The sequence below is a fragment of the Ipomoea nil genome, unplaced genomic scaffold (assembly GCF_001879475.1).
Source record: "Ipomoea nil cultivar Tokyo-kokei standard unplaced genomic scaffold, Asagao_1.1 scaffold1043, whole genome shotgun sequence".
Classification (NCBI taxonomy): Eukaryota; Viridiplantae; Streptophyta; class Magnoliopsida; order Solanales; family Convolvulaceae; genus Ipomoea; species Ipomoea nil.
The window spans coordinates 870243-882964 of NW_017617471.1; the positions used below are offsets into that span (position 1 = coordinate 870243).

The window sequence follows — 12722 nt, forward strand, 5'->3', positions numbered from 1 at the left end:
AGCAGCCACTGGGCCATCCTCATGCGCACTTGTTTTAGTACGCCTTGGTCGTTCATCTCAGCTTTTTCAGCTTTCCTTGTATTAGTTTTTGCGTTTATACAAACTGTAATGACCATTTTGAGCTACACGGCATCACTTTGAGCTATAGTTTTCTCATCTTTCATTCTATTACTTTGCATTCAGTCTGTAATAATCATTTTGAACTACACGGCGTACCATTTTGAGCTACATTTTTCTATACTTTAATTTCTCAGCTTTCATTCTATTACTTTGTATTCAAACTGTAATAATCATTTTGAACTACATGGCGTACCATTTTGAGCTACAGTTTTCTATACTTTAGTTTCTCAGCTTTCATTCTATTACTTTGTATTCAATAGCTGTTCTTTCCCATAATTTGTAGTTGCAAATCAAAACGACAAATTTGTTATATAGCTGCACAAATAAACATGCTCTAAATATATATATATATATATTAGTATTTGCACCCGTGCGATGCACGTAATTAATTTTAACAATATAAGCAAGTTAAGCAAATTTTCTAATCTAGAAACCAGGATACTTGTCAATTACATAGTGTTTATCACTCTATTACAAGAATTTCTGTTACCTTTATTTTTGTTTGCCCAAAGAAAAATATCCTAAAACTGAGTCTCTTTGTCCTAAGTCCTCATCAGAGATAACTAAATCAAAGTTAAGCTTTAAAAACAGAACAAAACTTGAGCTCTGCAACCCAGAACTACTGTCTGCTTCCAATCCACAATAACGCTAAACAAACCTGCTAACCTACTACCAGTGGAGAAATTAAAGCTGCACTTCACAATTCAAATTTAACCTGTTGCCACCAAATCAGTACTTACTGTACTAATTAAGCTGCAATTTGTTTTCTTGTAAATAGATTTCAAACTTGTATTCCTGAAAGTGGGATTTTTTTTTTTTTTTTTTTTAAAAACACATTTAGGTTAGTCACTTAGCTGTGCTAATATAAGTAAACAAAATCATAAGCATAAAGAGGTCCTGAATATTCAGCTTCTCTGGCACTTTGTGTAGCCTAACAAGGGAATTTCGCATATATATATTGAGAAGATAATATATTTCTTTTTTAGTTTTGTAATTTCCAGAAATGAAAATTCAATGTAAAAATTTGTATTCCATTTAGTTTTGAGTTTGACCCAAGTACTAGACAGTTGGTTTATTTTCAAAAAACATGGGTAAAGTAAGATCAGACCCATGGAACAAATGCATAAGTTTATCTTTCACACAATTTCATCAATTTCCGAATACCTACACCTTAAATGCATAAGTTTTTCATTTCTCAAAGTGTTGTATTTGTATAAAAGATGCATTGAAAGGTATTGATTGCAAACTTTTTGATCAATAACAAATTAATTTTGATTTTTGAAATTGGACAAGTAAGATCAGACCCATGGAACAAATTTTTATCCTGCAATGGCATTTTTAACTTCTGAAAGCTAAGCCATTTACTTTCGAATTTTGGAATTCTCCACTTAATATTACAATATTTTTTAAATAAAAAAAATGTTTGAGTTGGACAAACATCGGAGGATTACATTATCTTCTTGTGCTTGGACTTTCTCTAACCCCACTTCCAATGAAACACAGACCAGACAAAATGCCCATTTTCCAATCCTTGACAAATAAATATTTTTTATATTTTTGATAATAAAAAAAATTTGTCAAACAATGACATCCAAGTCATTAATTAATTACTTAATAACGATTGGATTAACTCTATCAAACATATTATGTGAACCTGGGTCCACCTTGCAAGGTGGACCTGGTCCAAGAATACACAATTTATATACAGTATATTCATAATTTATATATTGAATGTTCACAATTTTTATATACTAAATGTCCACAATTTATATACTGAATGTTTACAATTTACATATTGAATGTTCACAATTTGAATTGTGATCATGTAGTATATAAATGATGTATTTTGATTCGGGTCCACCTTGCAAGGTGGATCAAGTCCATTGCATAACTATTGATAAATATAACTATTTACACCCCTCTGGTCAAATTTAATTTAATTACACAAAAAAATTAGGTATTTGAATTAGAGTTTTCAAATTATAAATATTATTTTACTAAATTTAAATTAAATAATTAAATTTAAAAACTAAAACATTAAACAACAACAACAACCCCTCGCCTGCGAGGGGTTGTATTTTTAAAATTTTAAATAATTATTTAATTTAAATTTACTAAAATTCGTGAGAGGATCAATACACGTCATCTAGTGTCCACTCATTGCATTAAGTGTAAGTATGAATTTTACATTATTGTTAACATTTTATTACACAAGTGCCAATTGAACTAAAAAAGAAAAAAAAGTGTGTTTTGAGACCACAATGAGAGAAGGAAGAAGAGAATTCATTATCAAATAGTCCAACTGACTGAAAAGATACAACTCAAGGAAAGGAAGAAAACAAAAAAAACAACTCAACAAAGATTGACTAGCTAAGCTGAGAGCTAAAGTAATTAAGGTGAATAAGGTAAGTCGGAGTGCCTTTTTTTGAGTCCTTTCAATGAAATGTCACTGTGTCCTTGTACACAAAGGGCAAAGTAGATACCCTGCTTTGCCATTTCGTCCATGCTAAGAGCATCAGGCTGAACTCTAGCGACTAATCCAATAGCATCACACTCTTCCGCAGTCCCGCTCTCCAAGAACACACCCACAACTTTACCATTGTCGATCCAGTACTGTCCAAACTTGTGACTTTCAGATTTCGGGTCAGTATCTCCAAATAACACCGTGTCACCCACGTTGTCGCCATAGAATTGCCATGACAAATCAAAGGTCTTGGAGTAGAAGAATGGAAGGTAGTCATACTCTTCGATGGTCATTCCCTGTTCACTTGCATAAATTGCCTGCAACAACAATACAAATTTCTTGAACCTCTTAAGAACTCAACTCTGTTACAAGATACTATTAGACCTTAATCATATAATAGCATACAAATATCACACCTTTACAGCCTGTTCAGCAGATCTACGAGCATGATCAACATGTTCAACTCGTCTAACGTCATTGTATATCTTAGAATAGAAAGAGGCTACATCACCAATAGCATATACATCAGGAACATTGGTCCTCATGAGACCATCAATCTGCAACAAAGCCCCTCCATATAAGAAAACACATCTAGAAACTCAATAATGCAGGAGGGCACAACATAAAGTGTAGACAGATTCTTGAAGGAGCTAGGATCAATATGCACCTTAATTCCCCCCACCTCCTCATTAAGCTGCCAATAAAATAATGTTGTAGCAGGCATTGCACCAACACCTACAGCTACAATATCAGCTGGCAGTGCCCTACCATCAGCTAGTAAAACATTCTTTACCTGACGAATGCAAACAAATACCCTATAAAGTTTATAGCAAGATTTTCCTAATACAGAAAGTACACATATTAACTAAAATGTGCGAGGTATACCTCACCATTAGGATGGGCGTCAAACCCAATTGCTACAGTACCTTTGATGATTTTGATTCCCTTGTTCGCATAGTATCCTTCATAGAAGGCTGCTATGCCAGGAGTGAAAAGCCTAGGCACTGAATGTGATAAGTTAGACAATAAGGTCCCAGGAGAAATGTCATAAACTAACCAAAAACATATTGTGGCTGTTTACTTACTGCACCATGGTTCTGGGAATATCATAGTAACATCTATGTTGTTCATTCTGAGCGAAGCACTGATCTCAAGTGCAATGTACCCTCCACCAACAACAACAGCTTTTGCAGTTTTCTTTGCATCTAGTGCTTGCGAAATCTGTTCTGCTTCATCAATATCTCTCAAGTAGAAGATGTTTTTGGAATTTGCACCTTGTAAACCACAATCCGACAACCTCAGAACCTGAGAATCAAAAAATAAAATAAAACTGATGGCAATAGATATGGGACAAAAAAACAAAACTGAAAAATCCCCTTAATGTCAATGATAATCACTGTGGAACCAGTTGCAATAATCAGCACTTGATATTTGAATGCTTCTCCAGCAGCACTAATAAGTGTCTTTGAATCAAGATCTGCTTCCACAATTTCTGTATCCATGATCAACGAAATCCCTGAAAACATATTAGACAAGATCACTAAATTAAAAGAAAATGGTGAAAGTGGAAGCCCAAGATACATAATTTTGAACTCCTGTTAAACAAGCCATGTTATAATGTCTAACATAAATTTGGGAGGGTAAATAAAAACCTTTCTCCTCATACCACTCAGGGAGTAATATCTCCCATCCAGCTCCAGCACATATATGAAAACTTGGGAGTCTTTGTCTTGAAGCTCCTGGAGAACACCAAATCAAATGAATAAATTTGAAGAAATACTTGGCAGGAAAAACATAACCTGCAGCTCAGTAATCCAGAACAAATATCACTGCTTCACTAAAGGATGAAGAAGTAGAGCTACAATTACATATTTGCCCCCCATTCGTCTAATTTACTAAAGGGCATACCTTCAGGAAAGAGATATCCTTTGCTAAGAGCAGCTCGTTCATATGGAGCCACCTGAAATAACAACAGAAAGTATAGCTGCACTCAATAATAATGCATTGTGAAATAATTTCTCAGAAAGTATAGCTGCACTCAACCAATATACAGAAGTGCAACTGAGGATTATCAATAACAACTCAAAGATTTGTTTAATTTAGATCAATCCTGAAACAGAGGTTCCATTAAAACAGATCATGTCATAAAGAGTAGAATATTTCAATTTTCAAAGTACATACTGTCTCTCTGGAAATAATTGCTAGTTCACCAGGCTTAACTCCCTGGTTGGCAAATTCCCTAGCAGCATAACCCTGCAAAGACACAACCAATTCAAGTCATCAAATCATCAAATCCCCAAAACTAGGAGAATATTACAGCTTTAAGCACGCATAATTTCCGGATCTACACGGAGCCTAATTGAACCACAATCTGATCCTCACAATTCAACCAAATCCATAACTAAATTCACAAATTGAAAAACCTAAAACTCAAGAGCCTAAGATTAATTAACGACGATCGATCGGCGAGAAGCGAGAGATACTTACGGCAGAAACGCCGCCGCCGAGAATCATATACTTGAACGACTTCTCCGCCATAGCTCCGATTCAACGAACAGCACTTTGTTACAGCCTTGCCAAGTCGGAATACCGTAGCCATGCATGCATAAGGAGAGCGTAGACTTGGTAATAAAAGACCCAGAAGAAAGCGCAGCGTAAATGCCGACTCACCTTGCAGATTGTGCGATGAATTAACAGCATGAGTTCGTTATAGCTCCTATGTTTCAGCTTTTCTCGTTATTTTTTCCTATTTAAAGCATGTAATAAAGATGACAATGAAACTCGCAACCACTAATAAATGATATCGGGTAATAAAGGTTCTTACACCTCAGTCTGACTTAATAGACAAGGTCAAATGCTGGTACACATCTGTCACTTTAGACATAATTCTCACCTAAGGTTTAGAGTTGTCAAAGTTTGAACCTGAATTTTTTCTCTCAAATACTGCTTACTGAATCAGTGAGATAAGCCGGTGCGGGTTAAATTAAAACCTCTAATTAAACTGAACGAGACCCACTTTAATTATCTCATTTACAAAGCTTATTAAGAATTGTATAATAAACTTCTTTATTTATTACGTTAAGAATCCAACATTACTATATAAAATAAAATTAATGAAACTAAGAATCATTGTCCCGTACTCCCTGCAGGCCTTGATACAAGTACGGGGATTCTCACGTTGTGTATAGAATCACTCCAAATTATAGACCCAGACAAGTGCATTGTCTCTTCATCTGGGTAGTTTCCTGTCAAAGAAACCTGAAAAGATTTCTTCTGGTTCTTACTGTCGAATGACAAAACACTGGGAGAAACCTCAATAGAGAGACCCTTTGGTGCTTCGATTGTCGCCTTGTAAACTACCGACGTCACTTCCCCAACGTTGGTGACAGTACGATGAAACACTCCATCAATCTTGGGATTGTTAGAAACGGTATTCAAGTTTAAATTGATAGTGGGATAGTTGAGTCCGTCTTCTCCAACTGCTCCAGAAATTCTCGAGCAGTCTTTGGTTGTGTTACCCGTGATTTGTCGTAAGTTGGAACTATTGTATCCAATTTTGCAGAGGAAGTTTATGTAGGCAGCTTCATCAATGTCGAAAACCAGGCCGGGATTTGTGGCTGCTATCGGGTCAATCATCCCCGCTCCATATGCTAGCTCCACATCTACGTCCTTCACCCCTAGCGGTTTTGCTGAAATCGATACAATGTAAAATGTTGTTATAACGTCGACCTGAAAATGCTATTCTTAAAAAGTCAGGAATAGTTAATGATAGCTATCTAGACCTTTCAGGATGATATCAAAGCTAATTCGTATAACCCGTCAACTGGTGCGGGTAAAAAATTGTAAGCCCTAACTCACATTACAGCAAGGCAGTTTAGTTTAGTACTGGTCTGCAAGTTTTGACCTACTTTGACACTCTTACCTGTAGTCATCAAGGCTGACTTGATTGCGGCAGGTGACCAATCAGAATGGAAAGACGTAACATAGGCAGCTGAAGCTGAAACATGCGGACAAGCCATGGATGTTCCTGACAAAATGTTGTAGACCGAGGTTCTTGTATCATCTATCTCACCACTTATAGAAATCAAAGGTGAAAATCCAGCCAATATGTTCAACCCTGGCGCTGTGATATCAGGCTATACAACACACACGTACATGACATAAAAGATCAAAATAAAATAAGAAATTTTGAACTCAAAACGAATCTATTTTGCTTATGTCAAAGTTCTGACCTTTAGGAGATTGGGGGCTATAAATTGGGGTCCTCTTGATGAAAAGGAAGCCATGAATGACCCATTGACCTTGACACTTTTTGTTGGGTGAATCACTGCCGTTGGTTGTCTGTAATTTATTTGATTGATATATCATTTCTGAGTAGAATTACAAGCGGTAAAAAAATGTCATGAAACTTACCTAGTAGAGTTGATATATGCTTCAATTTTATCACCAATTTCTGGGAATTTGACAATACTAGCTGGTATTATAAAGGGAAATGCAAATTGCCGAGGACTTTGATCAGAAATGATAATTCCTTTTCCACCCATCTTCTCTATAATATAATCTTGTCGGTTTTGAGTTAAGCAATACAAAATTTTTCCTTTCACCTTACTTTCGTCAAGTGTACCCTCTCCACAATATCTGTAACAATATAATGTTTCCCCATGCATTAATTTGGTCAAAAAGAATAAAACTAACATTTACGGAGTATATAATATTAACAAAATATTATCGTGTATGAAATAAATTGAGATTTAGAATTTCATACCGGCCTGAACCGTTATGTAATAAGCTTGCTAGTGTTCCACTTGTGAGTGGAAATGAACTGCTGTTAAATATGTTGACAGAAATTCCCTTAAAAAATAAAAAAACTATTGTTAATACTAAAATTATGCTTCACTCACTTGATCACATTCCTGACTGATTTCGATCATCTTCTATCCACAATAAGGAGTGTTGCAAAAATCCCGCCTAGGTACTAATCGGCGGCCGCCTAGCGTAGTATCACCATAATCGCTGGTCTTGGCGGCCGACTAGGCCGCATAGGGACTGACCTTCTAGACTTCCTAGGCCCCGACTAGGCCTTCTAGGCACCGATTCGGCCTAGTGAGGAGATTAGCTATTGTTCTCTTCTTTTTTAAATAGATTATTTCATGTTGTTTTGAGCAAAATAACTCTAAATTGTTTAATTTTTTAGGTTAATATTTAATATTTTAATATCAAATAGTTTAGTCTTAAAAAAATAACAAAAAGTTAAATAAATTTTTAAAAACTAAAAAATACATGGGAGCTTAGGCACTAATTAATCGTCGCCTAGGCGCTACCGAGCATCCTAGGAGGGCTTAACTATTTTTTCAACTATGACAAGAGCAAAAAATTTTGTCCTGAAACCACACTACCTCAATCGCACAAAATTGTGGAGAGGTAAATGACTGCGACTCAACAATCTATTAGGTTACTAGGCTAGCAACTAGCTCAAAATAGTTTATGTGTTGAGGGACTTACAGAGAATTTTCGTCCATCACCCAATTCAACTTCAGTCACCAAGTGTCGATCAGTTGAAGCGGCGGCCACCGTGAAGATCCATGGCGCGACATTTGTTACCGTCGGTCCAACCCCTCGATCTCCCCCGTTTCCGGCCGAGCAAGAAGTCAATATGCCCTTCTGCATGGCATGGAAGGAGCCGATTGCGATCGGATCCTCGTTGTAGGACGCCGGGGAGCCGCCTATGGAGACCGACAATATGTCCACGCCGTCGGCAATGGCGGCGTCGAACGCCGCGAGGATGTCCACGTCCGCACACCCGCCCTCGTTGCATGCCCTGTACATAGCTATCCGCGCTGCCGGTACTCCGCCGCGGGCTGTACCGTTGAGCAGCCCGTAAAGGCTTGCGCCTCCGTGCAGTGAGCCGGCGACGGTGGAAGCAGTGTGCGTGCCGTGGCCTTCGAAGTCCGCCGGAGAACTCGACTGGTTATTGTTGTCGAGTAAGTTGAAGGCTTGGGCACCAATAACTTTACTGCCACCACATAGAAATTCATCAGATCCTAAATTAAATATGTAATTTTACTATTAATTTAAATTTTTAGTTAAAACGAAACACATACTTATTACACCCAGTAAAATTTAACCCGGTTTGACATCTACCCTTCCATTTTGTAGGAGGAGGACCAATTCCCTTATCATTGAAGCTTGGTATGTCAACATATATTCCTACAGACCAACATAAAATAAAAGCAAACAATTTCAACATCAAGTGATCAGAATTTCAGAAAGTTCATTTTTAACCAAAAACTTAGTTTTTGACCATTGTTTGATGGTCAAAAATCATGAGTTTTAATTTCCAATCGAGCTTTATACTATTTCACAATTTTAATTTGTTTCTTACCAGTATCGATGACGCCTACAATGATATCTCTTTCTATTTGGAAATTTCTTTTCACAGCTGTTGGCATTCCTAAGAAATCCCATGAATGTGTGGTATGAAGTTTTCGTTTAATGCTCAGAAACACTGATACAACTCCCCTTCTTTCTGCAATATTTAGTGAGAGGTGATGATTGATATGATAAACCAAAATGAAACAAAAAATTTGTTGTAATCTCATATATATATATATATATATATATATATATATATATATATATATATATATATATATATATATCCTAGTAGTACCGGATAATGTTTTGGCTTCATGGGGCAGCAGCCATGCTGCGAAAGCATTAAAGCTTCTTCCATAGCTATGAATCTTGGACTGTACTGCTATTCTCTCACTGGAATACAATTCAAAACCAAAGAAGAATTAATAAGATTATAGTTTTAATATATATATATATAATAGAAATGGATAATTGTAGTATAGATTGGGAATATGATACTCCCTCTGTCCCATTTTGTTTGTCTTACTTTCCTTTTTAGTTTGTCCCAAAATGTTGTCTACTTTCCAAAATTGAACATCACCATCATTCTACTTTTTCCCAAATTACCCTTATGACTTTTGCTTTTATTTCCAAAAGTGAAAAAGTGAAGGGCATAATTGAAAAATACATAACATTTACTTTAATTCCTTAAAAAGCGTGCAAAAAGTAAATGAGACAACCAATTCGGGACGGAGGGAGTATTACGTACTCTCCAATTGCCTGGGACAGAATGTTGTGGTGCACAGCCGACAAAGAAACCTTGGATCCTCCCGCCGGCAATGCTCCCATATACACAACGTATGGCTAACACGTCAAAAATCAAAGCTAAATCATTAATTAACCAATTCTATATAAATGTATATATAGTGAAAGAATGATATATATGTAATACCTTTCTCTCATTGTGGCTTGAGGCATTGTGCAGTGCAAAAACTAGGCACAAATTGAAGGAGAAGAATAAGAAGACGGAGTTATTCCGGTTAAACATTTTTGGCATACTGAATCTGTTATGTCGGGATTGTCGTCTCTCAATAAATAGAGGGAATAGCATTAAATTCCATATATTTGGATGAATTTTATTGATTTGGCAGATAATCTCTTACAATGTGTATATGGCGAAGAATTAATTAATATCCTATATATGAATAAATATTTGATGTACCGTCCGTGTATAGATGCTATACACTGACCGGTGAATGAAAAAATATCACCTCATTTAAAAATATAATCAACATTAATCAAGTCCTTGTTTGTAAAATTTATATTTTTTTCTAAATTATTGTATTTTTAATAAGAAAACTCTTTATTTTTTGTTACGAAAATAAAAATACTTAATTTGAGGTCCAGCATTCATGATTCTGGTTTCAATTCACCTCTCAATATATATATACTTAACTAGTATGATAGCGGTTTATAAATTTGTAGTAGTAAATGTTTTTTTTTTTTTTTTTTTTTACATTGTTAAAGTATATTATGTATATGGTAAATAATGGAATTGATTACATTGTTAAAGTATATTATGCATATTGTAAATAATAAAATTGACAGTTACATATGTTCATATGGAAATAATTATTATATAAATAAATATCCTGCCTTTTAATAGATTATTTTTATATATAGTAATTAATTTCATAATTATAAATAAAAATTCTTAATTGCAGGGAGACTTTTGCGATATTTCAATCTGTCAAATAATTTTAAAATAATTTATTACATCATTTCAAACCTTTTAATAGGTTTACGTTACTTTTATTATATATTTATTAGTGTTGTAACATATGTAACGTACATATATATATTATTAGGGCGGGCGTAATAATATATTTAATTTAATATTTATAATATAATAATAATAATGATATAATAGAAGTAAAATTATATTAAGAAGTAATCATTTAATATAAAACTTTACCAATAAATGTGAACACAGTAAATAGATTCATATTGCTAGTTTCATTTGACCAATAATAATAATAATTATTATTATTTATTATTTATTATTTATTATTATTATATTATTATTAAATAATAAATAATTATTAGACAAAGTTTAAGAATTCTCATAATTATGGAGAAGGTTTAATAAGAATAATAAGTATTATTAAGATAAGTACTTATTTTGTTTATTATTATTATTATTGGTATATATAATAATAGAAATGGATAATTATATTGTAGATTCTGAATAGGATATTACTCTCCAATTGCCTGGGACAAAAAGTTGTCGTGCACAGCCGACAAAGAAACCTTGGATCCTCCCGCCCGCAATGCTCCCATATACACAACGTATGGCTAACACAGACAGTCAAAAATCCAAACTAAATGGTTAATTAGCCAATTCTATATAAATGTATATAGTGAAAGAATGATATTGATTAAGTGTGACTAAAAAAATAATATATATATATATATATATATATATATATATATATATATATATATATATATATATATATATGTAATACCTTTCTCTCATTGTCGCTTGAGGCATTGTGAAGTGCAAAAACTAGGCACAAATTGAAGAAGAAGAAGAAGACGGAGTTATTCTGGTTAATCATTTTTGTCATACTTATGTCGGGATCGGATTGTCTCTCAATAAATAGTAGGAATAGCATTAAATTCCATATATTTGGATGAATTTGATTGATTTGGCATAATTATAAAACATTATCTTTGATTTATAAAAATGTGATACAAAAATGATTTGTTAGTATTACGCATTATCTCTGACTACATGTACAGAAATCATGCACTTTAAGTTTCAACTACAGACGCACCTTAAACACACAAATTACGCACCTTAAGAAGAAAAACCATGAACCTTAAGATCGAAGTAAAGCCACGCACCTAAAGCTTTAAACCGACGCACCTTAAGTTCTCAACTGAAGAACTAACACACCTTAAACACAGAAATCACGCACTTTAAGAAGGAAAACCACGTACCTTAAGAAGGACAACCACACACCATAAGTTTGATCGAACTAAATACAAAAAAACCAAATTGCCACTACATTATTTTTGCATATATGTGTTCAATATGGACGGTCCTTTTTAGCTAGATCAACGACTATCATTCAACTCCATCTTTCACCTGGGCACAGTATCCACATGCGATTTCTTGTATATATATTGGGATTACTTAAGAAAATGACCCAAATTAAGATATTGAAAGGATGCCTATTTTGATTGGAACTGCAAGTTCCATATTTAAGTCATGGATAATGACATTTTTATTTTTTTTTCTTCCTCATTTTTTATTCCATTATTCGACAGTAAGGGATGAAAATGGTAATATATTTTATAAGGGTCGCGTTCAGGTGCGAATAGGTGTCCAGGAGAGAAATGTGAACCAATCAGTGCGGGTCACGTGTCAGCATTCATTGATCGGGTGTAACTACTTTTACCTACAAAGGCTACAAGTGCACCTACTTTTGCCTACAAGTGCATGTAGTTTTTGTCTGCATTCATTGATCGGGTGCACCTATTTTCACCTACAAGTGCACCTACTTTCGCCTGCAAGTGCATATAATTTTGCCTTGTTAACATTCATTGATTTGAATTCGAGTTCAGCGGGTAGTAGTACCCGTGAAAACCACCCGTAAACATTCATGCACCTAGGTGCAACTACTTATAACTATAAGTGCACTTAGTATTGATGCTCAGTGCAAATTTTACTTGCACCTATAATACATTTTACATGCACTTGTAATACATTTTACTT

General features: G+C 34.6%; 2 protein-coding genes across 3 annotated transcripts; both read right to left on the reverse strand.

The window, feature by feature from the left end:
- Positions 1-2382: 2382 nt before the first annotated feature.
- Positions 2383-5317, reverse strand: LOC109182072 (monodehydroascorbate reductase-like). Of its 2 annotated transcripts, XM_019332108.1 has the most exons (11): positions 5255-5317; positions 5072-5156; positions 4766-4837; positions 4493-4544; positions 4237-4323; positions 3982-4100; positions 3670-3889; positions 3470-3588; positions 3252-3377; positions 3001-3141; positions 2383-2901 (listed from the first exon to the last, which is right to left on the reverse strand). In XM_019332108.1, the coding sequence occupies exons 2-11, from the start codon at positions 5120-5122 to the stop codon at positions 2512-2514; spliced, it is 1377 nt and encodes a 458-aa protein (XP_019187653.1). In that variant the 5' UTR covers positions 5123-5156; positions 5255-5317; the 3' UTR covers positions 2383-2511. The 2 variants fall into 2 exon arrangements, with proteins under 2 accessions (XP_019187653.1, XP_019187654.1); XM_019332109.1 differs by lacking the exons at positions 5072-5156; positions 5255-5317 and having other exon boundaries at positions 4251-4323; positions 4766-4838.
- A 393-nt stretch (positions 5318-5710) lies between these two features.
- LOC109181104 (subtilisin-like protease SBT4.15) lies at positions 5711-9986 on the reverse strand. The gene is made up of 11 exons (XM_019330858.1): positions 9891-9986; positions 9708-9802; positions 9255-9352; positions 8967-9110; positions 8686-8791; positions 8087-8597; positions 7350-7435; positions 6998-7222; positions 6817-6925; positions 6507-6720; positions 5711-6273 (listed from the first exon to the last, which is right to left on the reverse strand). Exons 1-11 carry the CDS (start codon positions 9984-9986, stop codon positions 5711-5713), a joined length of 2247 nt encoding a protein of 748 aa, XP_019186403.1.
- Positions 9987-12722: the final 2736 nt, after the last annotated feature.